Below are 24,924 nucleotides of genomic sequence, written 5' to 3' on the forward strand. Positions count from 1 at the left end.
TCACTGTTTCAGAGGAAGACATTTCCACAAGGAGGAGAAAAAAAACATTGTGCTTCAACACATCAAACCTTATCGGCCACCTGAAACACCAGCATCGCTACGACGGTGTTTTGAAAGCCTACGAAGATGCCTGCTGCGAAAGAGGATGCCCTCAAGAAAGTTTTGTGAAGGTTTTAGGATTTCTTCAAAGGGTCTGTAGTCAAACCAATGTGGTCTGTAAATGATGCAAGGCAAGACCGCTAATACCGCACCACCTTAGAGCACAACTGTAATTTCCTGCCACTAAACCTGCAGAAAATAGTTCTTCTCAGGGTTCTCTATGTTTACATTTTCACACTTTGCACTATTTTCTTACACTTTATGAAATATTTCATACACATTCCTTCATTTTAAGAGTTTATTGTTAAGTGTTCAATGTGATTTTACTATTTTGTTTACATTGTTTTAAGTGTTTTCCATGCTTGTGTTGACATTTCCTTTCCGCCTTGATAACTGAGGGATTATAATCAGAGGAAGTTACATTTCAAATACAATTTTTGACATTTGATATATTTTTTCCCTGCTCCTTATTTTCCATAGGTCATAAAAAAATCTATTATTATTATCGATATGACCGATTTTATATCTTGATACAATTTTGAGCAGCTTCGCCCAGTTGTAGCACAAATATACAGGTCACTTCATTAAATCTATCTTCGTTTGACTCTTTCTTACCTCCAGGTGTGCACACACTACAATTAAATCTACATTTAAAAATAATACAAATAGGCTTCCGGTTTGGCGACAAGATGGAGTAGTCGCACTTTTCCACGCTCCCGCAAATTTCATTCCTACCATTCTGTACAGCTCGACTGAATGCAGTAACTGCTACTAACGTTTTAATAGTACTAATACTTTTTTCGCGCTGAATGAGAAAATGTCTAACAGATCCAAAAAGGAGGAGCAAAAGAAGGAGGACTTGGCGGCAAGTACCATCATGGCTACGCTAACTACAATGCTAGCGGACCACAAGACTTCTCTCTCGTCGGAGTTTAACTACGCCTTTTCCAAACTCAACAACACGCTGGATTGTATACAGACCACACTTCTGGAAAACCAGAAGCGCCTCTCCTCACTAGAACTCTTTGCCGACACGACCAGCCGAGATATGCTGGCTATAAACACCAAGCTAACATTCGTAACCGAGGAGAACGCGAGGCTAAAAGCTAAGCTAATAGACTTGGAGAGCAGAAGTCGTCGAAACAACATACGAATTGTTGGCGTACCTGAAAACATTGAAGGTCCACATCCAACAACGTTCTTCTCTCAACTGCTGGTCGAGGTCCTGGGTGAACACACGCTGTCGTCGACCCCGGAGCTGGACCGTGCCCACCGCTCGCTAACAGCAAAGCCAGGCCCCGGTGAGAGGCCGCGGGCTATCGTGATATGCTTCCACCGATTCCAGACGAGGGAGCTGGTGGTACGGGAGGCTCGGAAACGCAGAGGCAAACTAAGTTACAAGGACTCACCGATACACATCTTCAAAGACTACTGCCCCGAAATACTGGAACAGCGGGCCGTGTACCGTGACGTCATGAGGGATCTCTACAATCTGGGCCTCAAACCAGCACTCCACTATCCGGCTAAGCTAATGGTTTCAACCGAGGATGGAAAGAGACGGCGACTCACATCTCTCAAAGACGCCCAAGATTTTGTCAAGTCCCACAATCAACGCAGCCAAGTACATGCAAAAGAGTAATCTCAGTCGGTATGACTTTATTGAAACTTTGTCTGATACGGTGTGACTACCCCACAGTGCATGGCAGGGTGGCGCTAGCTTGGCTAACTGCAGCCATGTCTGGATGCCACACTGCCGACACCAACCTTAATAATCAACGCCTGCTTTATCACGATCAACCATGCTAACATAACTCTAACTCCAGGCCTGACCGTGAATATCACATCTGTGTGTACACTCATTGGACCCACTTTCAACCCGCAATATTGTTCATTCTGTTTTATTTTGTTACATCGACACTCAAATTATTTTGTCTCCCCTTTACATTTAGTTATCATGTTCTAATAGATATATATTTTTACACGGTGGTTTACTTCTTTGTTATTTGACCTAACTGCTGATCTACTTATTTCTTGGTTGGTTACTGTTATTCCTTACCTATACATCCATGATGGTATACATGTTTATGCGCGTGTGTGTGTGTGTGTGTGTATATGCATATATATATAGGTGTATGTATGTGTGTATGTATATGTGTGACACCGCTTGCTTGTACTTTACATTTACTTTATTTTGCCACATGCTTTTTGAGTTGCTTATACTTTATAATCTATTTTTCTCGCTTTCTGAAGTTATCTTAGTACTGGGTACTATGTTTCCTGAGGGAATATATTGCAGTTTTGATGCACTTTAATATGTTCTGACTCAGTTGGAGCCAATCTGTTGTTCTCGGGAGGTGGAAAAACCCGGAAGCCGATATGGATACGTCCATGCAGGCGCAAGGACAGCGCACTGCTGTGAAAAGGACACTTAAGGCTCAGTTTCGACAATGGGGTTCTCAGGTCCTGGGACGATGGCCCTGTAGGTGGTTGCCAGGTTTAATCCACCTGGCATTGTTGTATGTTGTTGTGTCTGTGAGTGTGTGTGTGAGTCTGTTGTGTTTTCTATATGTATGTGTGTTTATTGGTTTGTTTATCTCCTTATTCCTTCCTCTCACGCTTCTGTTTCATCCCCTCCTCTTACCAGTACTCTCTGCAGTCCCCAGTTATCGTGCATCAGCTTCCCTCCTGACCTGCTTGTATACATCAGCCCGTTCTGCTCTCCTAGTTGGACATGGTGAGACATGACAAGCACCAGTAATACACTTAGATTTGTTTCATGGAACGTGAGGGGAGTGGGGAGCGCCACTAAAATTGGGAGGGTCTTGACCCATTTGCAACACCTCAAAGGAGATATATTTTTCATTCAGGAGACCCACCTTCGCAACAGAGAGATTTCACGACTTAAAAGAGGCTGGATCAGCCATATTTTCCATTCAAAATTCAACGAAAGGGCCAGGGGCACAGCTATCCTTATTCGTAGAAATATTTCATTCGAACTCAATCAAACTGTAGCAGACCCGGCTGGTCGCTATATTATTGTGTCTGGAAAGCTGCAAGGCACCCCAGTCATACTCGCTAGCGTTTATGGACCCAACTGGGATGACAACTCTTATGTGGCTAAATTGTTTACATCATTTCCGAACATTGGAAACCATTTCATCATTATGGGCGGGGACTTTAACCTGGTGCAGGATCCTGTACTGGATCGATCATCTAACAAACTGGCTCCCTTATCTAATTCTGCTAAAACACTGGATACTTTCGCTAAACAGTTGGGTCTTACAGACCCATGGAGACATGCCTCCCCTACAATTAAACAATTCTCCTACTTCTCCCATGTACATCACACTTACACTCGGATAGACTTCTTTCTTCTCGACAATAGATTGCTTTCCAAAACCAAAACATGTAATTACCATAGTATCGTAATCTCCGATCATGCCCCCACCTCAGTCGACATCAATATGGACTCTCAACCTAGACCCCTTAAACAATGGCGATTCAACTCAGCCTTACTAGCAGAAGACCGTTATAGGAATTTTCTACACGATCAAATTAAGTGTTTTTTCGAACTGAACGACTCGCCAGAAATTGGAAGAGGTATACTATGGGAAGCATCTAAAGCCTATATTAGAGGACAACTTATATCTTTTGTTTCAAACCTAAATAAGACAGAGACCATTCAAATCACTGGGCTGCTCCGCAAGATTAAGGATCTCGACGATAAATACGCTTCAAACCCAGACCCGACACTATATAAAGAACGCCTTTGCCTACAAACTGACTTTGACCTTATGTCTGTTAATAGAGCGAAATTACAACTGCTCAAATCCAGACAACGATTTTTTGAATCTGGGGAGAAAGCTGGCAGGCTCTTATCCCACCGGGTCAGGGAGGAAGCATCTTCGAGGCTAATCACGTCTATTCGCTCTAACACAGGAGAACTACATACTGATCCAGCTAAGATTAATGAAACATTTGCTGCATTTTATACAACGTTATATACCTCAGACCGCCCCCCTTCCTCAGATGAGCTGTTTGGCGATAAAACATTCCCACAGATAGAATGTGGGGCTGCGAGGGGCCTGGGCCAGCCCATTAGTGTCATTGAGATCACAGAAGCCATCAAATCCTTACAGAGCAATAAGTCACCCGGCCCGGATGGCTTCAGTGCAGAATATTACAAGACTTTCTCCAGTGCTCTTGCTCCGGCTCTAAGAGACATGTATAATGAAGCTTTTCTGCAACATCGCCTCCCAGAAACCTTATCGAGGGCCACCATTTCTCTCATCCTAAAAAAAGAGAAAGACCCCCTGCTTTGCAGCAGCTATAGACCAATTTCGCTCTTAAATGTAGATCTAAAAATTATATCCAAGGTTCTCGCTCTCCGGCTCCAAAGGGTGATGCCTTCCATCATCTCGTTGGATCAAACAGGTTTTATGCTAGGCCGGCAATCCTCACACAACACTCGGCGCCTCCTAAACATTATCCATTCGCCAAACCCTTCGACCCCGGAGGTGGTAGTGTCCCTCGATGCGGAGAAAGCCTTTGACAGGGTTGAATGGGAATATCTATTTGAAGTGATGGGTCGGTTTGGTTTTAACGAAGATTTCATTCTCTGGGTTAAACTTTTGTACTTGTCCCCAGTAGCCTCGGTACGTACAAATAATACACTATCCGCCCCAATTTTTCTAAAAAGAGACACTAGACAAGGTTGCCCGTTATCTCCACTACTGTTTGCTATTGCGATAGAACCCCTTGCTCTTTGGCTGCGCGCTGAGGCGGGCTTTAAAGGTATCACCCGGTCGGACACGTTGCACAAAGTCTCGCTTTACGCGGATGACCTGCTCCTGTACATCTCGGACCCTGCTAGCTCACTCCCAGTAATATTTGACATTTTGGAGCGGTTTGGCACACACTCTGGTTACAAACTTAACTACCAAAAAAGTGAGCTGTTTCCGATTAATTCCTTAGCTAAACAGTTACCACGATCTCTAGCGGCATTCAAATGGGCACATGACGGGATTCATTACTTGGGGATCCTTATTACTCCGGCTATGTCTGATATGCTCCGGGCAAATTTTTTACCTCTAATTGAAAAGATGGAGAAGAACTTTGCCCGCTGGTCTGTTTTACCATTATCTCTCGCTGGCCGGATCAATCTGATCAAGATGATCACTCTGCCTAAATTCCTTTACCTTTTTCAACATATCCCCATATTTATTACTAAATAATTTTTCGATAAATTAGACAAATCAATATCTAAATTTTTATGGGAGGCCGGATCGGCTCGAATCCGCAAGTCTGTCCTACAGTCTCCCAAATCTGAAGGAGGGCTTGCTCTCCCCAATTTCAGACAATACTATTGGGCGGCTAATGTACAGAAACTCCTATACTGGATGGATGGAGGCTCTCAGACCCTTCCGGCCTGGGTATCCCTTGAAACGGCAATCCCACACTCCTCATTACATTCTTGCTTATGCTCATCACTCCCTTTCCCATTTAAACTTGAAGGCGCAAATACCATCGTATCAATCTCCATTAAAATATGGAACCAGCTACGAAAACACGTGGGTTCTCAGGGCCCATCTATATTGACCCCGCTACTTAAAAAACAATTATTTAAACCTTCCCGTACTGACCCCGCATTTATGACTTGGCACGATCATGGTATCACCACTGTGAAAGACCTCTATGCAGACGGAGTGTTCTCATCCTTCACTGAACTCTCTTCCAAATACGATCTGCCGAACTCCCACCTTTTTCGTTTCTTTCAGGCGCGGGACTTCGTAAAGAAGCAGTTCCCACACTTTCCAAATCGTCCTCCGGAAACTCTTATAGATACATTGTTATCTTTGAGCCCTAATCACAAAAAATGTATCTCCGTGTTATATACCTCCTTAAGCTCAGTTGCTCCAAACTCTATATCAGTGATAAGAGCCTCGTGGGAGAGCGATCTTAATACCAACATATCCGATCAACACTGGAACTCGGCCCTGAAACTGGTTCACTCCTCCTCAATATGTGCCCGTCATAGTCTCATCCAATGCAAAGTAATCCATAAAATGCACTACACTAATTCAAAACTATCCAAAATCTACCCCACTGTTAGCAATACCTGCAATAGATGCAAACAATCTCCGGCTGATCATGTCAGTACCTTGGAGTCCACATCTCTAATAACTTCTCCTGGACAGTCAACACCACATCAATCATCAAGAAGGCTCAGCAGCGGCTACACTTCCTTAGAGTCCTCGGGAAGTACAACCTGAAGCCTGACCTGCTGCTGACCTTCTACCGCTCGTCCATCGAGAGCCTGCTGACCTACTGTATTACGGTATGGTACGGCAGCTGCACTGCAGCAGACAGGGAGAGGCTGCAAAGAGTGGTCAAGACGGCTCAGAAGATCATCGGCCGTCCTCTCCCCTCTCTGACGGACATCTACACCTCCCGCTGCCTCAACAGAGCCAGTGCCATCATCAAGGACAGCACCCACCCTGGCTCTGACCTGTTCCACCTGCTGCCCTCTGGGAAGCGCTACAGGTGCATTAAAACCAAAACAAACAGGCTAAAGAACAGCTTCTTCCCCAGGGCCATAACCATCCTGAACGGACTGCCCCATTGTCCCTCATAACTGCCTTCTCTTCGGTGCAATAACCCATTCCACCAACCACCCTGATTTTGTTTTTGTTTTTTTCATGTATATATTCATTTCACACCATATTCATTGCACTTCTACATTTTTTATATTTTTATATATTTGCACATTGTTTTTCTAGCATGCACACATCGCACTGTATGGAATGGCCTCAATCTCGTTACCTTGCGTAATGACAATAAAGCTGATTCTGATTCTGATTCTGATTTCCATATGTTCTGGTCCTGCTCTAAACTATGTTCCTTTTGGGAGGACATTTTTGACACAATTGGAAAAGCATACGGTCAAAACTTTCCTCCCAACCCATTATCAGCCATTTTTGGCGTATGCCCCGATAACATGTGCCCGGTACCACTAAAACGCGCTGTTGCTTTTACGACCTTGCTGGCCAGGCGATTGATCTTGTGTAATTGGAAGCTGGCTCGCCCCCCATCACACGGCCGTTGGATTAGAGAGGTTCTCTACAATCTAAAACTGGAAAAACTTAGGTTTTCGCTAAAGGGCTCGGTTCAAGCATTTGAAAGCTCATGGAGCCCTTTTTTGCTGTATGTCAACTCTCTTGACCTATGCCCGGACGCAGATGAGGAATAATCTCCCTTTTATTTATTAGTATTATTTTATTCTATTTTTTATTTTATTATATATTATTATTATTATTATAAATTTTTATTTTATTTTATTATTATATATATATATTTATTTATTTTTTATATATATATCTGTCTGTCTCTGGCCGCGTATGTGTGTGTGTGTGTGTGAGAGAATGTGTCTGTCTTTGTCGTCTTACTTGTTACACAATTGCGCCATTTGTCCCTCGTTAGTGGGACCTGAGTGGGGTGGGAGGGTGGGTGGGTGGTTTGGGTTTTAAGGGAAAGGGTGTGAATCATTTACTGCCTTTAAAATTGTACTGTTTTGACTTGTACTTTTTTCTGTCTGTTTGAAAATGCCAATAAAAAAAAGTTGGAAAAAAAATAATACAAATAAATAAGTTATAGGTCTTGGTCGTGAAAAGCGGTTTGTTATCGTTATCGGCTTGAAAAAACAGACTCCTAAGCTACAATATCCAGTATGTGTGTATACAGTGTACTATGTAAGGTGGCATCTTACCTTATAGGTACGATGGCCACAATGGACAAAATGCTGGACACTATTAGCACCAGACCAGGAAACCAAGTGAGAGTCTGCTGGTATATTTTGGCGTAGAGCAAGTTGGAACCTGCACTGGACACTTTCAGAGAAAGCTGCAGCGAAGTGAGGACTTTACCTGCAAATGAGAATGACACCAATGAAACTATTATGTTTCTCAGAAATGAAAACTCTTAAATCCTTCATTCTTCAAATACCCTCACATATTTTCACATAAAATTCTTTCAATAATCTTGCACGATTTAATAAATATACGCTCACTTCACCATACGTGTTGTCTGTGTTATTGCAATAATAAAAACAGGTGAAAAGTAGGTAAAAAGAATGGGGGATGTATATAAAAATAAAGTTAAAAGAAGGTAATAAAAATAGGGAAGATGTAGGTTAAATAAGGTAAACAGTAGGTAAAAAGAAGGTAAAGGAAAGGAAGATGTAGATAAAAAGAAGGTTAAAAACATAAAGGAAGAAATTATCTAGATAAAAAGTAGGTTAAAAAAGGTAAGATGTAGGATTAAAAAAAGGTAAAAAGAAGGTTTAAAAAAGGTAAAAGAAAGAAGAGTAGATTTAAAAAAAGGTAAAAGAAGGAAAGATGTATATAAAATGTAGATATAAAAAAACGTGAAGGAAGGGAAGATGTATAGGAAAAGTATGTTTAAAAATAGGTGCAAGAAGGGAAGATGTAGATAAAAGAAATGGGTTTTAAAAAGGTAAAAGAAGGGAAGATGTAGATAAAAAGTAGATTTAAAAAGGTAAAAGGAAAGATGTATACAAAAAGTAGGTTTAAAAAGGTAAAAGGAAGGGAATATGTAGATAAAAAGTAGTTTTGAAAAAGGTAAAAGAAGGAAATATGTATATAAAAAGTAGGTTTAATAAAAGTAAAGGAAGGGTAGATGTATATAAAAAGTAGGTTTAAAAAGGTAAAAGAAGGAATACGTACATAAAAAGTAGGTTTAAAAATGTAAAAGAAGGGAATATGTATATAAAAAGTAGGTTTAAAAAGGTAAAAGAAGGGAAGATGTACAAACCCTGTAGTTTGTAATAAACTATATAAAAAAATCTCTCTGAGACTAAAAATAGTCGCTATATTTACAGATATTAAACGTTGGTACATTTGGCTAATAAATGTGATTTACAACAAAAGAATTGGCTCATTTCAAGTAGACAGCGACTGCTAATACTTTTGTAACACTCATGTTGCAGCACACAATATAGACGTCATATTTACTGTACTCACTGTATGAAGTACCACACGATATTGACATTATATTTACTGTACTCACCATATGAAGTACCACACAATATTGACATTATATTTACTGTATTCACAATATGAAGTACCACACAATATTGACATTATATTTACTGTACTCACCATATGAAGATGTATTACACAATATTGACATTATATTTACGTACTGTAGTCACCATATGAAGAAGTACCACATAATATTGACATTATATTTACTGTACTCACCATATGAAGTACCACACAATATTGACATTATATTTACTGTACTCACCATATGAAGTACCGCACAATATTGACATTATATTTACTGTACTCACCATATGAAGTACCACATAAGATTGACATTATATTTACTGTACTCACCATATGAAAAAGTACTACACAATATTGACATTATATTTACTGTACTCACCATATGAAGTACCACACAATATTGACATTATATTTACTGTACTCACCATATGAAGTACCACACAATATTGGCATTATATTTACTGTACTCACCATATGAAGGAGTACTACACAATATTGACATTATATTTACTGTACTCACCATATGAAGAAGTACCACACAATATTGACATTATATTTACTGTACTCACCATATGAAGTACCACACAATATTGACATTATATTTACTGTACTCACCATATGAAGTACCACACAATATTGGCATTATATTTACTGTACTCACCATATGAAGGAGTACTACACAATATTGACATTATATTTACTGTACTCACCATATGAAGAAGTACCACACAATATTGACATTATATTTACTGTACTCACCATATGAAGTACCACACAATATTTACATTATATTTACTGTACTCACCATATGAAGTACCACACAATATTGGCATTATATTTACTGTACTCACCATATGAAGGAGTACTACACAATATTGACATTATATTTACTGTACTCACCATATGAAGTACCACACAATACAATCCAATCCAATCCACTTTATTTATATAGCACATTTAAACAACAAAATGTTTCCAAAGTGCTGCACAACAATATTAAACACAATTAAAAACAATATAAAATAAATATGATTAAAAACAATTTCAAAGGGTAAAACCAATTAAAACAGTAAATAGAAATCAACATTTTAAAAACACAGAGGACAACAGAGGACCACACAACTCACGTAGTGTTAAAAGCCAGAGAATACAAGTGGGTCTTAAGACGAGACTTAAAACACTCCACTGTGGGAGCAGTTCAAATATGGAGGGGCAGAGTGTTCCAGAGCTTAGGGCCGACCACAGAGAAGGCCCTGTCTCCCCTGGTTTTAAGTCTCGTCTTGGACACCACGAGCTGGAGCTATTGACATTAGATTTACTGTACTCACCATATGAAGTACCACACAATATTGACATTATATTTACTGTACTCACCATATGAAGGAGTACTACACAATATTGACATTATATTTACTGTACTCACCATATGAAGAAACGTGCACCTTCTGGGACAGCAGAGATGAGATCAGGGCGACGGGCATCAGAGAGAAGAGTGTCAACGCGCGAGCTAAAGACAACATCCTGACATTAGACATTATATTAATGCATTTGTCAAATACAGAAACACAACTTTATTTACTTACCTAAGTGTGTCATTGATCAATTGGAATTAAATACACGTGTTATTAAGTACATTTAGTTATGTAATCAGTTATTGATGTCAATATTTCATGATTGAATTAATGGTTGAATGAATTACAATAGACAAGTGGAAATAACCAATCAGGTATTAGGACCCGCCCACAAACTTTGATGGCTAAGTTTGACAGATGAAATAAGTCAATATGACACACATGTTCATGAAATAATACATTATTAAATCATGAAATCAATTACATTTTAAAATAATTAGTAAACTCATGAAATATTTATTTGAACCATGAAAAAATTAAAACCTTTTTTAGTAAATATTTCAGTAAATAATTAGGTAATTATAAATGTACCTTTACATTAAACAAATAAATAAATGGCGCATTTAACAACACATGTATGTATTTAATTCTGATGATAATTAATGAATAACACATTTAAACATCTATGTTTTAATAAAATGTTACTCTCCATGCTCATGTACAAAGAGTGTGCAGGCTCGACTCAGAATCACGGCAAAGTTGAGCTGTATCAGGAGTGCAACCCAGCAGGCACAAGACATTGATACAACGTTGATTATACATAGATGTCCTTTAAAACGGACATCTAAACAACATTGCCAAATAGTTGTATTTGTAAATCGAGACAAGGTTGATGTCTAACGTTGGATCCACGTTGTTGATTAGGAGATGACCACATTTCAATGGTCAAATCAAAACGTCAGAACCCAACATTGATTAAACGTTGTTAAAAAGCATGTTGTTTCAACGTTGTATTTGTGTTGTAATATATTGGCTGAAAAATGGCCGAAATTCAATGGTCAAATCAACGTCACAACCTGACATTGAATAAACGCTGTTTAAAAGCATGTTGTTTCAACGTTGTATTTGTGTTGTAGAATATTGGTTGGGAAATAACCAAAATTCAATAGTCAAGTCAATGTCACAACCTGACATTGAATAAACGCTGTTAAAAAGCATGTTGTTTCAATGTTATGTTTGTGTTGCTTAACGTCAGGACCTAATTCAACAAGTTCTCAACATTGTCTCAATGTCTTGTGCCTGCTGGGAATGGTCTTTCGGTATTTTCGGGTGTTGGGCTCATTTAAATATGATTTGCATATTTATAGTGGGTGTGGCTAAAACCTACATGAATTGGGATGTACAGAAGAAATGTGCTCAGAGTCATGCAGGCCAACATTCATAAATCTGGACATGTTTTCAGTCTACCACGTGTTCTGGAGTCATTTTTTTCGTAGGAAAGCCACACAAAGTCTTTCTGTACACAAAGCCGGAAAAATGTGCACAGGCGCATTAAAAAAAAGGCAAACAAAAGTTTCCAAAACAAACAACACGAACCAGTTGGTGGGATTTCCTATTCGAGTAGTTACGGTATGTCGGACTGGATGTGAAAGAACCCCAGCAGGAATGAAACAATCTGTTTATGAACTAATTGATGTGTTAACTTTGTGTTCCATAACGTCCCACACTACTTCCTCTTGTCTTATACTGTCAAAAGTAGGTCAAAATGGTAGAAGAAGGGAAGATGTTCAGTCCCATGTCCATCCATCCATCCATCTTCTTCCGCTTATCCGAGGTCAGTGGCTTAGCCTAAGCAGGGAAGCCCAGACTTTCCTCTCCCCAGCCACTTTGTCCAGCTCTTCCCGGGGGATCCCGAGGTGTTCCCAGGCCAGCCGGGAGACATAGTCTATCCAACGTGTCCTGGGTCTTCCCCGTGGCCTCCTACCGGTCGGACGCGCCCTAAACACCTCCCTAGGGAGGCATTCGGGTGGCATCCTAACCAGATGCCCAAACCACCTCATCTGGCTCCTCTCGATGTGGAGGAGCAGCGGCTTTATTTTGAGCTCCCCCCGGATGGCAGAGCTTCTCACCTTAAGGGAGAGCCCCGCCACCCGGCGGAGGAAACTCATTTTGGCCGCTTGTACCCGTGATCTTGTCCTTTCAGTCATAACCCAAAGCTCATGGCCATAGGTGAGGATGGGAACGTAGATCGACCGGTAAATTGAGAGCTTTGCCTTCCGGCTCAGCTCCTTCTTCACCACAACGGATTGATACAGCTTCCACATTACTGAAGACGCCGCACTGATCCGCCTGTTGATCTCACGATCCACTCTTCCCTCACTCGTGAACAAGACTCTGAGGTACTTGAACTCTTCCACTTGGGGCCGGATCTCCTCCCCAACCCAGAGATGGCACTCCACCTTTTTCCGGGCGAGAACCATGGACTCGGACTTGCAGTCCCATGTCAATAGTGTAAAAAACTTGAAAATGATCTTATTAACGATTGAAAACAAGTCCATAAGGTAAGATAAGTTGAAAAGTAGATCAAACAAAGTCAAATGTAGGTTAAAAAAGGGAAAATTACCGCATGAACCTTTTCCATGAACCAGGAAGTAGCCTAAATAACTAGGGATTGGTATTTTAACCAATACAGTACAATTTCACGGTACCTGGGAATTAATATCGGTACTCAACGGTACCAATTTTCAAAACTTTTGTGTGTGTTAATAAATATTATTTGGTTTTTGATGATAAAATCTCATTTTTTACTGCAACAATTTAAAAAACTCATAATGATAACTGCTGTCCATTTGTTATGTCTTGTTTTAGTATCACATTCGCAAGTACGACATTAGTTAGTTGCGTATTAGTTGCAAGTCCAAGACGTTATACGACAGTAGTGTGTAGTTTATGGTGGGTTTTTGTTGTTGTTTGTAACGTGCATCTTGGTTGTAGTTTTTAGTCACAACTTTTGAGGTGTTGAAATCGCCATGTAAAATCACTAATGCTAATCGGTAGCATGTCAATAGCAAAGCCAATATATATTTGCATCAAGCTAGCCTATTTTTTTTTTTTAAAAGCAGAGCCTTACTTTACTTACGTCGGAGTGCTTTTTCAGTCAATTTCTTTGTCGGCATTGAAAATTGCAACATTACCCAGAGGTGGTTTGGCTGACTCCGCTCTCAGTGCTGCTGGAGTGATCGCAAAGTACGAAGTCGGCAACCAATAGCGATGTCACGCGCAACCCAGGTACAGTAACATGGGATTGTTAGATTTTACGCGAATCAGTGCCAAAAAAAGTATCTTATTTGGTACCAAGCCCTATGCCTAACTAACATATACACTTTTTGATTATGTTAACCTTTTGGCCTTGGCAGAGATCTGTGCTGTTTAGAGGTCGGAAAAATATTATTAAAAGATGGAATGGTGACCTCAGACGTCTGTGCTTCTACTGTCAGATTGTTAACTTATGAACTCATTGTACGTCCACAATGATGACGTAGTGAAGGACTTACCCAAGAAGAAAGTGTACGTGGTGGTGACGAAGGCCATGAGAAGCATGCCGGCTGCGTTGGAGACGAGGCCTAAGGTGATGAGCGTGCGATCGTTGAACCATCGAGATAAGATCACAGTACTCAGGAAGCTCGAGAGCGTCACAAGGAAGCCGGACGCATTTCCATAGCCCACCTGCAGGGGTCACAAGGGTCCACATGGGAAAATGACGACATACCAAGCAACATGCGTGGACTTTATCTTCCAAGTCCCACTTGAAGTCTTTTGTTCACACTATTGTTTGTAATCACATCTTTCTACTTTGTTTTTGTCCTGCGCCGCACCTCGGTGTGACTCATCTTTGTTTGCTTTTGTCTCCTCTCTCGCTCTTTGTTGCTTGTCATCACAGACTAATTTTTGGCATTTCTTGCTTCTTTGTGCTTTGAAATTCTGGACTTCAACTATTTGGGGGACTGCCTGCACTTCTGGATCATCGTCTTTCTCCACAATCTCAATTCCACTGCGGCTGTTTGGTTGTTTTTGCCATGCACTAGGCTTGTCAAAAGTGTATATACTTTGATACCAACTCGCAAAAAATACATCGATACCTGATTTTTTCAGTATTGTGACTACCAAATACTGTACACATGTTCCTCTGCATCAATTTTCAGTCAGAGCCAAAGAAAAACACCTGCTGGCTTAGAAAAAAATGATCCAGTGTTTCCTTTTCTTTGTTTGTTTGTGGAAGTCTGTCTGTAATGGCAGAATTTATATTAGTGTACTATAAGCCAATACGTTTTTCCGACACTTTGAAGCCTGTGGCTTAAGGGTTGGAATTGGGGGTTAAATCACCAAAATGATTCCCGGGCGCGGCCACCGCTGCTGCCCACTGCTCCCCTCACCTCCCAGGGGGTGATCAAGGGTGATGGGTCAAATGCAGAGAATAATCTCGCCACACCTAGTGTGTGTGTGACAATCATTGGTACTTTAACTTTTAACTTAACTTATAAAACGGTGCGGCTAATTTATGGATTTTTCTTCACTTGCGGCCATAATGTTTTGTGTTGAATAGTTTTCATTCAACACAAGCAGAAACACTGAAATGTGTTATTGTTTGTGCTATGGCGCCATCTTTTGGATGAGTTCACTCACAGCCAGTGTTGGGACTCTTTGTAACGCGTTACTGTAACGCCGTTAGTTTCGGCGGTAACTAGTAATCTAACGCGTTATTTTTTATATTCAATAACTCAGTTACTGTTACTACATGATGCGTTACTGCGTTATTTTACGCTATTTTTTATGTAGTATCGGCTAGAAACTGAAGATCTGCGGTGCGGTGTCGTCCTTCTGAATCTCTTGTGTCACAAGCGGAGGCGCGCTCTGTGTCTGGGTGTGGTTGTGGGTGTGGGCAGGGAGGGGGGGTGCGCTATACAACGTAAACCGTTGGCCAACCAAAAAGTAACCACAGAACACTATATCGTGTTCTGTGGTTACTTTTTGGTTGGCCAAGCGGACGTGACGACAGGCTGTCCTCACTCAGGTCCGCATGGACCTGGAGGGGGCGTGCCTTGAGTCCGGCTGGAAATCGGGAGAAATTTGGGAGAATGGTTGTCCCGGGGAGAGGCACTAAAATTCGGGAAGGTTGGCAAGTATGACCATATTACGCCTATACTGGCTCACCTGCACTGGCTTCCTGTGTACTTAAGATGTGACTTTAAGGTTTTACTACTTACGTATAAAATACTACACGGTCTAGCTCCATCCTATCTTGCCGATTGTATTGTGCCATATGTCCCGGCAAGAAATCTGCGTTCAAAGAACTCTGGCTTACTAGTGATTCCCAGAGCCCAAAAAAAGTCTGCGGGCTATAGAGCGTTTTCTATTCGGGCTCCAGTACTATGGAATGCCCTCCCGGTAACAGTTAGAGATGCTACCTCAGTAGAAGCATTTAAGTCCCATCTTAAAACTCATTTGTATACTCTAGCCTTTAAATAGCCCCCCTTTTTTAGACCAGTTGATCTGCCGTTTCTTTTCCTTTCTCCTCTGCTCCCCCCTATCCCTTGTGGAGGGGGAGACACACAGGTCCGGTGGCCATGGATGAAGTGCTGGCTGTCCAGAGTCGGGACCCGGGGTGGACCGCTCGCCTGTGCATCGGTTGGGAACATCTCTGCGCTGCTGACCCGTCTCCGCTCGGGATGGTTTCCTGCTGACCCCACTATGGACTGGACTCTTACTATTATGTTGGATCCACTATGGACTGGACTCTCACAATATTATGTCAGACCCACTCGACATCCATTGCATTCGGTCTCCCCTAGAGGGGGGGGGGGGTTACCCACATATGCGGTCCTCTCCAAGGTTTCTCATAGTCATTCACATCGACGTCCCACTGGGGTGACTTTTTCCTTGCCCTTATGTGGGCTCTGTACCGAGGATGTCGTTGTGGCTTGTGCAGCCCTTTGAGACACTTGTGATTTAGGGCTATATAAATAAACATTGATTGATTGAGATATTCTCACTTCTTTTCTTTTGTCGAGCACAAAAAAAAGAACATTTTAGTTAAATGTAAGTTGTGTCTTGGATCAAAGATCCCGTCTACTGCCCAAAACAGCAATTCAAATCTGCCTGGTTAGGCTTTGTGTATGTCACGTGTGCCTTCCTTAGGTGAAGCCAGGTTTACAGCTATGTTGTTACCAATGTTCCCTCTAATTTTTCATGTGTGTGAGCAAACGAAAAATCAGTGGAGCACATGTGAGCAACATCAGACGTGCACACTGTGGCCACCCCAGCGTCACACCTGTCCCAAACCTGACATCATAACCATTTAAATGTTTTATTAAAATAATTTTCTGATACAAGTGATTTTGCCCTCTTACAACGACAATAACAAAACATGTTTTTCATGACCTATGTGCTAGTATTGTATGTCCTGCCTTTAAAAGAAATGTTACCCCTTTCAGAGATTACATTTAGTTCCTGTAACTTTCTGTCTGTAAAATACATCTTTTTATTTGCATTTAAGAAATCTAGTGACAATATTTCATGAATAATATCCTTAGATTAACATTCTTAATAAATGGCAGTAAAACAAGCACACATCTGATTGTGGAGTCAGAGTGTTACAACCTGGCATTTACACATTGTGTGGCGTCGGGGTTGTCCGACTTTTTGTGTGGCCATAAACGTAGCACTGGCTAAGTGCCATGAGTGTTGGTGCAGGTGAGACAGAGCGAGCGGCTTCTGTTGAAACGACGGATGACAAAGTTGGTTTAAGCCTGGTTTGTATGGCAGAAAATGACCAGTTTTTATAGATAAAAGTTTTTTTTACTAATGTTTTTGGTGTGGTTACAAACAGTTTTGCTCAATAAAGTGATTGATGGAATTCCTGTCCGTAAAGTGTCTCGACAGACGATAATTGAACTGTGTTGACAAAGATTGTTTTATTCATTGGGGCCACTCTTGTTGTCACTTGTCACTCATAGAGCTGCATTGCAAAATCATACAGAATAAATTGTAATGTGTTTATTTTGTTTAAAGTTCAGATGGGATTTTTGATTTTCTGCGCGGCATAAATTTGCTGTGCGAAGAAGACGCGTGAGCAGTGCGCAATTGCGCAGGCGCGCACCTTAGAGGGAACGTTGGTTGTTATTATGCTGTTTGTTACTTATGTATGTTATGTTGCAGCTATTTAAAATAGTTGTGTCAATTTGTTCTGGCCTGAAATAAATTGGCCCTTTGAAACATATCTTTGTCTTTGTGTTTTGTATGTAGACCACATTGCTTAGCAGAGTTCAGTGATGCAAATGCATGTGAAGTTGATCAACACATTGTATTATTCTCCAGTGCAATAACAGTACTGAAATGAAGGCTAAAAGGGCATTAAAGGGGAACATTATCACCAGACCTATGTTAGCGTCAATATATACCTTGATGTTGCAGAAAAAAGACCATATATTTTTTTAACCGATTTCCGAACTCTAAATGGGTGAATTTTGGCGAATTAAACGCCTTTCTAATATTCGCTCTCGGAGCGATGACGTCACAACGTGACGTCACATCGGGAAGCAATCCGCCATTTTCTCAAACACCGAGTCAAATCAGCTATGTTATTTCCGTTTTTTCGACTGTTTTCCGTACCTTGGAGACATCATGCCTCGTCGGTGTGTTGTCGGAGGGTGTAACAACACGAACAGGGACGGATTCAAGTTGCACCAGTGGCCCAAAGATGCGAAAGTGGCAAGAAATTGGACGTTTGTTCCGCACACTTTACCGACGAAAGCTATGCTACGACAGAGATGGCTAGAATGTGTGGATATCCTGCGGCACTCAAAGCAGATGCATTTCCAACGATAAAGTCAAAGAAATCTGCCGCCAGACCCCCATTGAATCTGCCGTAGTGTGTGAGCAATTCAGGGACAAAGGACCTCGGTAGCACGGCAAGCAATGGCGGCAGTTTGTTCCCGCAGACGAGCGAGCTAAACCCCCTGGATGTCTTGGCTCACACCGTCCCTTATGCCACCGAAGATGATCAAGAGAAGTATATCGACCCTAGCTTTCCTGGCCTGCTGACATCAACTCCAAAACTGGACAGATCAGCTTTCAGGAAAAGAGCGCGGATGAATGTATGTCTACAGAATATATTAATTGATGAAAATTGGGCTGTCTGCACTCTCAAAGTGCATGTTGTTGCCAAATGTATTACATATGCTGTAAACCTAGTTCATAGTTGTTAGTTTCCTTTAATGCCAAACAAACACATACCAATCGTTGGTTAGAAGGCGATCGCCGAATTCGTCCTCGCTTTCTCCCGTGTCGCTGGCTGTCGTGTCGTTTTCGTCAGTTTCGCTTGCATACGGTTCAAACCGATATGGCTCAATAGCTTCAGTTTCTTCTTCAATTTCGTTTTCGCTACCTGCCTCCACACTACAACCATCCGTTTCAATACATTCGTAATCTGTTGAATCGCTTAAGCCGCTGAAATCCGAGTCTGAATCCGAGCTAATGTCGCTATAGCTTGCTGTTCTTTCCGCCATGTTTGTTTGTGTTGGCTTCACTATGTGACGTCACAGGAAAATGGACGGGTGTTTATAACGATGGTTAAAATCAGGCACTTTGAAGCTTTTTTTAGGGATATTGCGTGATGGGTAAAATTTTGAAAAAAAACTTCGAAAAATATAATAAACCATTAGGAACTGATTTTTAATGGTTTTAACCATTCTGAAATTGTGATAATGTTCCCCTTTAGTGGGAGCTTTTAAAAAAAAAAAGAAAAGAAAAGAAAGTAACTAAATAGTTACTTTTCACAGTAACGCATTACTTTTTGTTGTAAGTAACTTGAGTTAGTAACGGAGTTACTTTTGAAATAAAGTAACTAGCAACTGTAACTAGTTACTTGTTTTCAGTAACTAACCCAACACTGCTCACAGCAGGTGCTGCAAGGTAAGAATGTACTTCATGTGTTAATGCCTTGGACTGGAAGTAAAACCGTCCGTAGAGTTTCTACTCGAAAAGATTCGTTATCATCACTTCAAGCAACGTTTGTAAGTTTTAAAATATAACTAAAAAAATTCTTACTTACTAAAGCATCCCATGTGTGATTTTAGTAGTAATGCAATGAAGCTAGCGTTGTTAGCATTAGCTAATATGCTAACAAATCTACGAGTGTCTGTGTTGGTATTATTAACTTACAATGGCATTCTTTTTGTATTGTTTCAGTTTCACAAATTCCTCAGTAAATTCACCAAAACGTCACAGTGGAGTTATTGAGTCAGTTTAGCTGATTGGTGAGCGAGCATGCGCAGCTAGTGGGTCCATCACGATGACTTCTGTTTTGTTTGATCATCCATTTTACTGCCGTGTGACCGACACCTTTTGTAAACAATTAAGGTATGTAAATAAACATTTACAAAATATTTCTGTGTAAATAACTAATTTCACAACATATATATGCGGCTTATAGTCCTATGCGGCTAATATATGAAAAAAATTAGAAATTTTGGTGAGTGTGGCTTATATACTGGTGCACTGTATAGTCTGTAAAATACGGTAGTCTCCTGTTTAAACCACAATTAAAGTCTAAGTGCTTGTAAGTGTTGCTTCGGCTTCTCTGCATTGGCCTGTTTTTTGTCAAAGATAAGACACTTTTATAGCCCTTTTTAATTCCTGAAGTGCGGTGGGGATGGCTCTCCAAGGACAGAGAGTGCTGTGGTGTTCTAAGATCACTACCGGTAATTAGGGCCCGAGCAGCAAAGGCTGCAGTGTGAACAAGGTCTTAAAGGGGAAGTGCACTTTTTTTGGAAATGTGCATATCGTTCACAATCCTTACGAGAGACAAGTACAATTATGTGTGGAACTTGGAACCAAGTCAACTGGAAAATAACATTTCATAACAATTCCCGGCCAGCTGGACCAAACAGACAATTGTCTATCGAGTGAGTCACTACAATATTGATTATGATACATGCCGCACGTAACGCACATTACATATGCTGTCGAGCTAGCTGTGTACAAACAAAACATGAAATAACACTTTACAGATATTGTAATATGATTGTTCATGTTTTTCACTCAGTACAGATTGTGGTTTTATGTCGACAACAAGACAGCGTTATAAATGCAGCAAGTTAAATGCAGGAAATATCTTTTTACTGGTGAAAGCAACAAGCAGCACCGCACTAAAATGAACTTGATATCAAACAGGAAGAGGCAACATCACACAACATACGTTCACAAAGGGAATATTGAACAATCAATGATTGAAGTGACAAACTTGCCATCCAAACAATACACCGTGTTGACAAGAAGATATGACAGCCATGGAAGCACATTTAATCTCTTTATGAAGCAGAGGTAAAACAAACCGGTGGAAAGATTCAAAAGAGCTGGCGTCAGAGCCGACAAACTGCCGATGCTAACTGCTAAAGCTAACCAACACGACTCAGTTGAAACCCTCGATGAAATCACACGTCACTCAGCAACAGGCCCCGCCTTTTAAAAGTAAACACACTGTGCCCTCAGATGAAACGTCTCTCAACTGCATATGCCAGATATTTAAAGGTTTTCTTTTTTAAGTAACGTATAAATTACTTTCACTAGTAATTAATTACATTTATTAAAGAGTAATTCCGTTAGTAATTCGATTTGTGACGTAACTATCAGGTAATGAGAAGGGACCTTTATTTTGAAGGCGAGTTGCTCACTCGTTTACACACGAGACATATTTACGTGTATCAGCGCTCCAAGTTTGTTGTTTCTTCCCACGAAGTGCCTTGGAGACATTGTCTGTAAGCCCTGTGTCTGTTTTATAAGTGACATGAAGACAATGTGTGCGCGTGTAAATGTAGAAATAGTATTGTGCTACGATAGCTTGTTATCCTGTTTTAGCTTGTTGCTACTTAGCATGTAGCTTCTTTGCTCGCTAGCTCACTCCTCTAAGGGAGGGTGCAATGTTTGTGTCTCTCATTCTCAGAAATAGTATTTAATGCATCTTATCCCATGTTGTTTGCAACCATTCCATATGTAAATCTTATTCATGTGTAGCTTTTGAATGTTACATGGGCTATGTACTGCTATTTACATAAGTTTATGAGCACTGTTTACATGCTATTGTATGGGCTGTGTGTGTATGTGTGAAAACATGTTATGCAGCAAACATTTATGGAAATGTAGTTACTTAGTAGTGTCTACAAGAGAGATGGTTGGCTAAGGGTTCTTAGTACAAGGAGCAGTACAATGTTTCCTTTCCCCTCTTTGCCTACTTCACCGACTTTATCTGCGGTGAAGCATGTAGAAGAAACGACCCCAGTTTTTCCCTCACTCCAACTTCGTCGAAAACATCAAATCAGTCCCCAAAGCACGAACAGTTCGAAAGAGGGGCAAGATACACTAAAAGACAAGTATCTACCCACAAGACAGATGTCGAAGGAAACAACCCAGCTTCTCAAATGTTCAGTTCGATGTCGGTAGACAATGTCCCATACATCAGAAACCCCATCCTCTGAAGAAGTGCCGGGGTTTTCGAAGCAAGCCACTGGAAGAGCGCAGAACCTTCCTGAAAGACAATAGAGTCTGCTTCAAGTGTTGCTCCTCCATGACCCACCTGGCAAGGAACTGTAAGACGGCTCTCAAGTGCAGCAAATGTGAGAGCGACGACCATGTAGTCGCGCTTCATCCTGGACCTCCACCATGGGATAAAGAGAACAAGGACCCCACTTCACAGTATGGCGGGGAGAGTGAAGAGAAAGTATCTGGGCCAGCAGTCACCTCGAAATGTACAGAAGTCTGCGGCAAAGGGCAAAGCCTCCGGGCCTGTTCCAAGATATGCCTGGTTAAAGTTTATCCCAAAGCACACCCAGACAGAGCTACTAACATCTACATTCTCCTAGATGACCAGAGCAACAGATCCCTGGCGAGGTCTGAATTATTTTACCTCTTCCAAATCAAAGGTTACACTCTCCGGACATGTGCAGGAGTCACCGAGACATCCGGAAGGGGAGCCAATGGGTTTATCAAAGAGTCTCTGGATGGAAAAACAAGTGTGGTGCTTCCAACACTCATAGAATGTAACCACATGCCAGACGGCCGGTCTGAGATCCCGACCGACTCCCGAGGTCGCATGACACCACAATCACTTGAAGTCCATTGCTCACATGATCCAACCTCTGAACCCTGAAGCCCAGATACTAATACTTCTTGGACGCAACGTCCTTAAGGTCCATAAAGTCAGAGAGCAGCGTAACGGTGCTCATAGTGCCCTCTTCGCCCAACGACTGGATCTTGGCTGGGTCGTCATAGGGGATGTGTGCCTCGGGTCAGCCCACAAAGCGGCAGCTGTGACTTCCTACCGTACCAGTGTGCTTGAAAATGGAAGACCATCTCTCCTCACTCCATGTCCCAACCAGCTTCAGGTCAAGGAAATGTTCGGCTCCAAAGTACACAATGCAACTTCTTCTCGCAGCCTTAAATTCAGCATCCCTGTCCTCGGTGACAGCAACTTGGGCAAAACCATCTTTCAGAGCACTAAGGATGATGATCAAGTGGGACTTTTCATCGAGGATCGAATGTTCCTGGATTTCATGGACAGAGAGATGACAATGGATGACACCAACAGCTGGGTGACACCGCTTCCATTCAGATCTCCCCGTCAACGGCTCCCAAACAATCGAGAACAAGTACTCAGCAGACTTACCACTCTTCGTCGCACCTTTGAAAGAAAGCCAACAATGAAGGATGACTTATTTGCTTTCATGCAGAACATCTTTGATCGCAACCACGCTGAGTTGGCACCGCCACTAGATGAAGAAGGTGAGTGCTGGTACTTACCTATTTTTGGTGTCTATCACCCCCAGAAGCCGGACAAGATCAGGGTCGTCTTCGAATCTAGTGCCCAACATTATGGCATATCCTTGAATGACGTCTACTTACTGGGCCAGATCTAAACAATAGTTTGCTCGGCGTGTTGCTGCTTTTCAGAAGAGAGACTGTTGCTGTCATAGCAGACGTTGAACAAATGTTCCACAGCTTTGTCGTTCGCAAAGACAACAGACTTTTTGTGCTTCTTGTGGTTCAAAGAAAACGACCCCGGCCAAGAGATTGTAGAGTACCGCATGAAAGTCCATATATTCGGTAACCCACCCTCCCCAGCAGTAGCCATCTACGAGCTTCACCGTGCAGCAGAACATGGAGCAGAGGAACACGGGATGGATGGCAAGCACTTTGTGGAACGCGACTTCTACGTCAACGACGGGCTCACGTCGCTACCCTCAGCCACGGAGGCCATCGACCTGCTGAGAAGGACACAGGAGATGTTGGCTGCTTCAAACCTGGGACTCCACAAAATAGTATTCAATTGCTCTAATGTGCTAAAAGCCTTCTCTCAGGAAAATCATGCAAGAGGATTGCAAAACTTAGATTTCGACAACAACTCCACTCTCGTCCAACGCAGTTTGGGACTCAGCTTGGAGCTAAAACATGACATTTCACCTACAGAACAATAGCCACAGAGAACCCTGCACCCGAAGAGGTGCTCTAGCAGTAGTGAACAGCCTATTCGACCCTCTCGGTCTTGACGACTTGGTCTCCAGTCGTCATTCAAGGGAAGTTTCTACTCCGAGAACTGGCTTGCAACTAAGCCCTCGACTGGGACGCCCCTCTACCGAAGATAAAGGAAGCTGAATGGAAGATGTGGAAAGATTCATTACAAGAGCTGCAGTACATCAGGATACCTACAGCGTACTCACTTACCACCTTGTCTACCGCACAGAAGAGAGAACTTAATTTTTTTTCTGACACTTCAGTAAAGGCTATCGCTGCCGTAGGCTACCTCAAAGTAATTGACAGCGATGGAGGGTGCCACGTCGATTTTGTCCACTATTCCAAGACTGGAATTGGGAGCTGCTGTACTCGCAGTGGAAATGGCAGAGTTGGTGCAGAGAGACATTTGTATCGACACAATGCATTTCTATACAGACAGCAGAGTCGTACTGGGATACATCTACAACCAGACCAGGCGATTGTACGCGTATGTCTGCAATAGGGTGCAGCAAATTAGAAGGTCAACCAAACCAGATCAGTGGCACTATGTCCACACAGCTCAAAACCCAGCAGATCATGCTACCGTATTTTCCGCACTATTAGCCGCACCTAAAAACCACAAATTTACTCAAAAGCTGACAGTGCGGCTTATAACCCGGTGCGCTTTATATATGGATTAATATTAAGATTCATTTTCATAAAGTTTAGGTCTCGCAACTACGGTAAACAGCCGCCATCTTTTTTCCCCGTAGAAGAGGAAGCGCTTCTTCTTCTACGCAAGCAACCGCCAAGGTAAGCACCCGCCCCCATAGAAGAGGAAGCGC

At 41.7% G+C, this 24,924-nt stretch overlaps 1 protein-coding gene across 2 annotated transcripts in view; it reads right to left on the reverse strand.

The window, feature by feature from the left end:
• Positions 1 to 24,924, reverse strand: part of dnase1l1 (deoxyribonuclease I-like 1) — a 69,983-nt gene that overhangs the window by 33,372 nt on the left and 11,687 nt on the right. For both annotated transcript variants that reach the window (XM_061988063.1, XM_061988055.1), the window contains 3 exons: positions 14,092 to 14,263; positions 10,609 to 10,692; positions 7,865 to 8,021 (listed from right to left, as the gene is read on the reverse strand). In XM_061988063.1, coding sequence (XP_061844047.1) covers positions 7,865 to 8,021; positions 10,609 to 10,692; positions 14,092 to 14,263 — 413 coding nt within the window. The remainder of the gene's footprint in view (positions 1 to 7,864; positions 8,022 to 10,608; positions 10,693 to 14,091; positions 14,264 to 24,924) is intronic.

The sequence above is a fragment of the Nerophis lumbriciformis genome, linkage group LG01 (genome assembly GCF_033978685.3).
Source record: "Nerophis lumbriciformis linkage group LG01, RoL_Nlum_v2.1, whole genome shotgun sequence".
In the NCBI taxonomy this organism is placed as follows: domain Eukaryota; kingdom Metazoa; phylum Chordata; class Actinopteri; order Syngnathiformes; family Syngnathidae; genus Nerophis; species Nerophis lumbriciformis.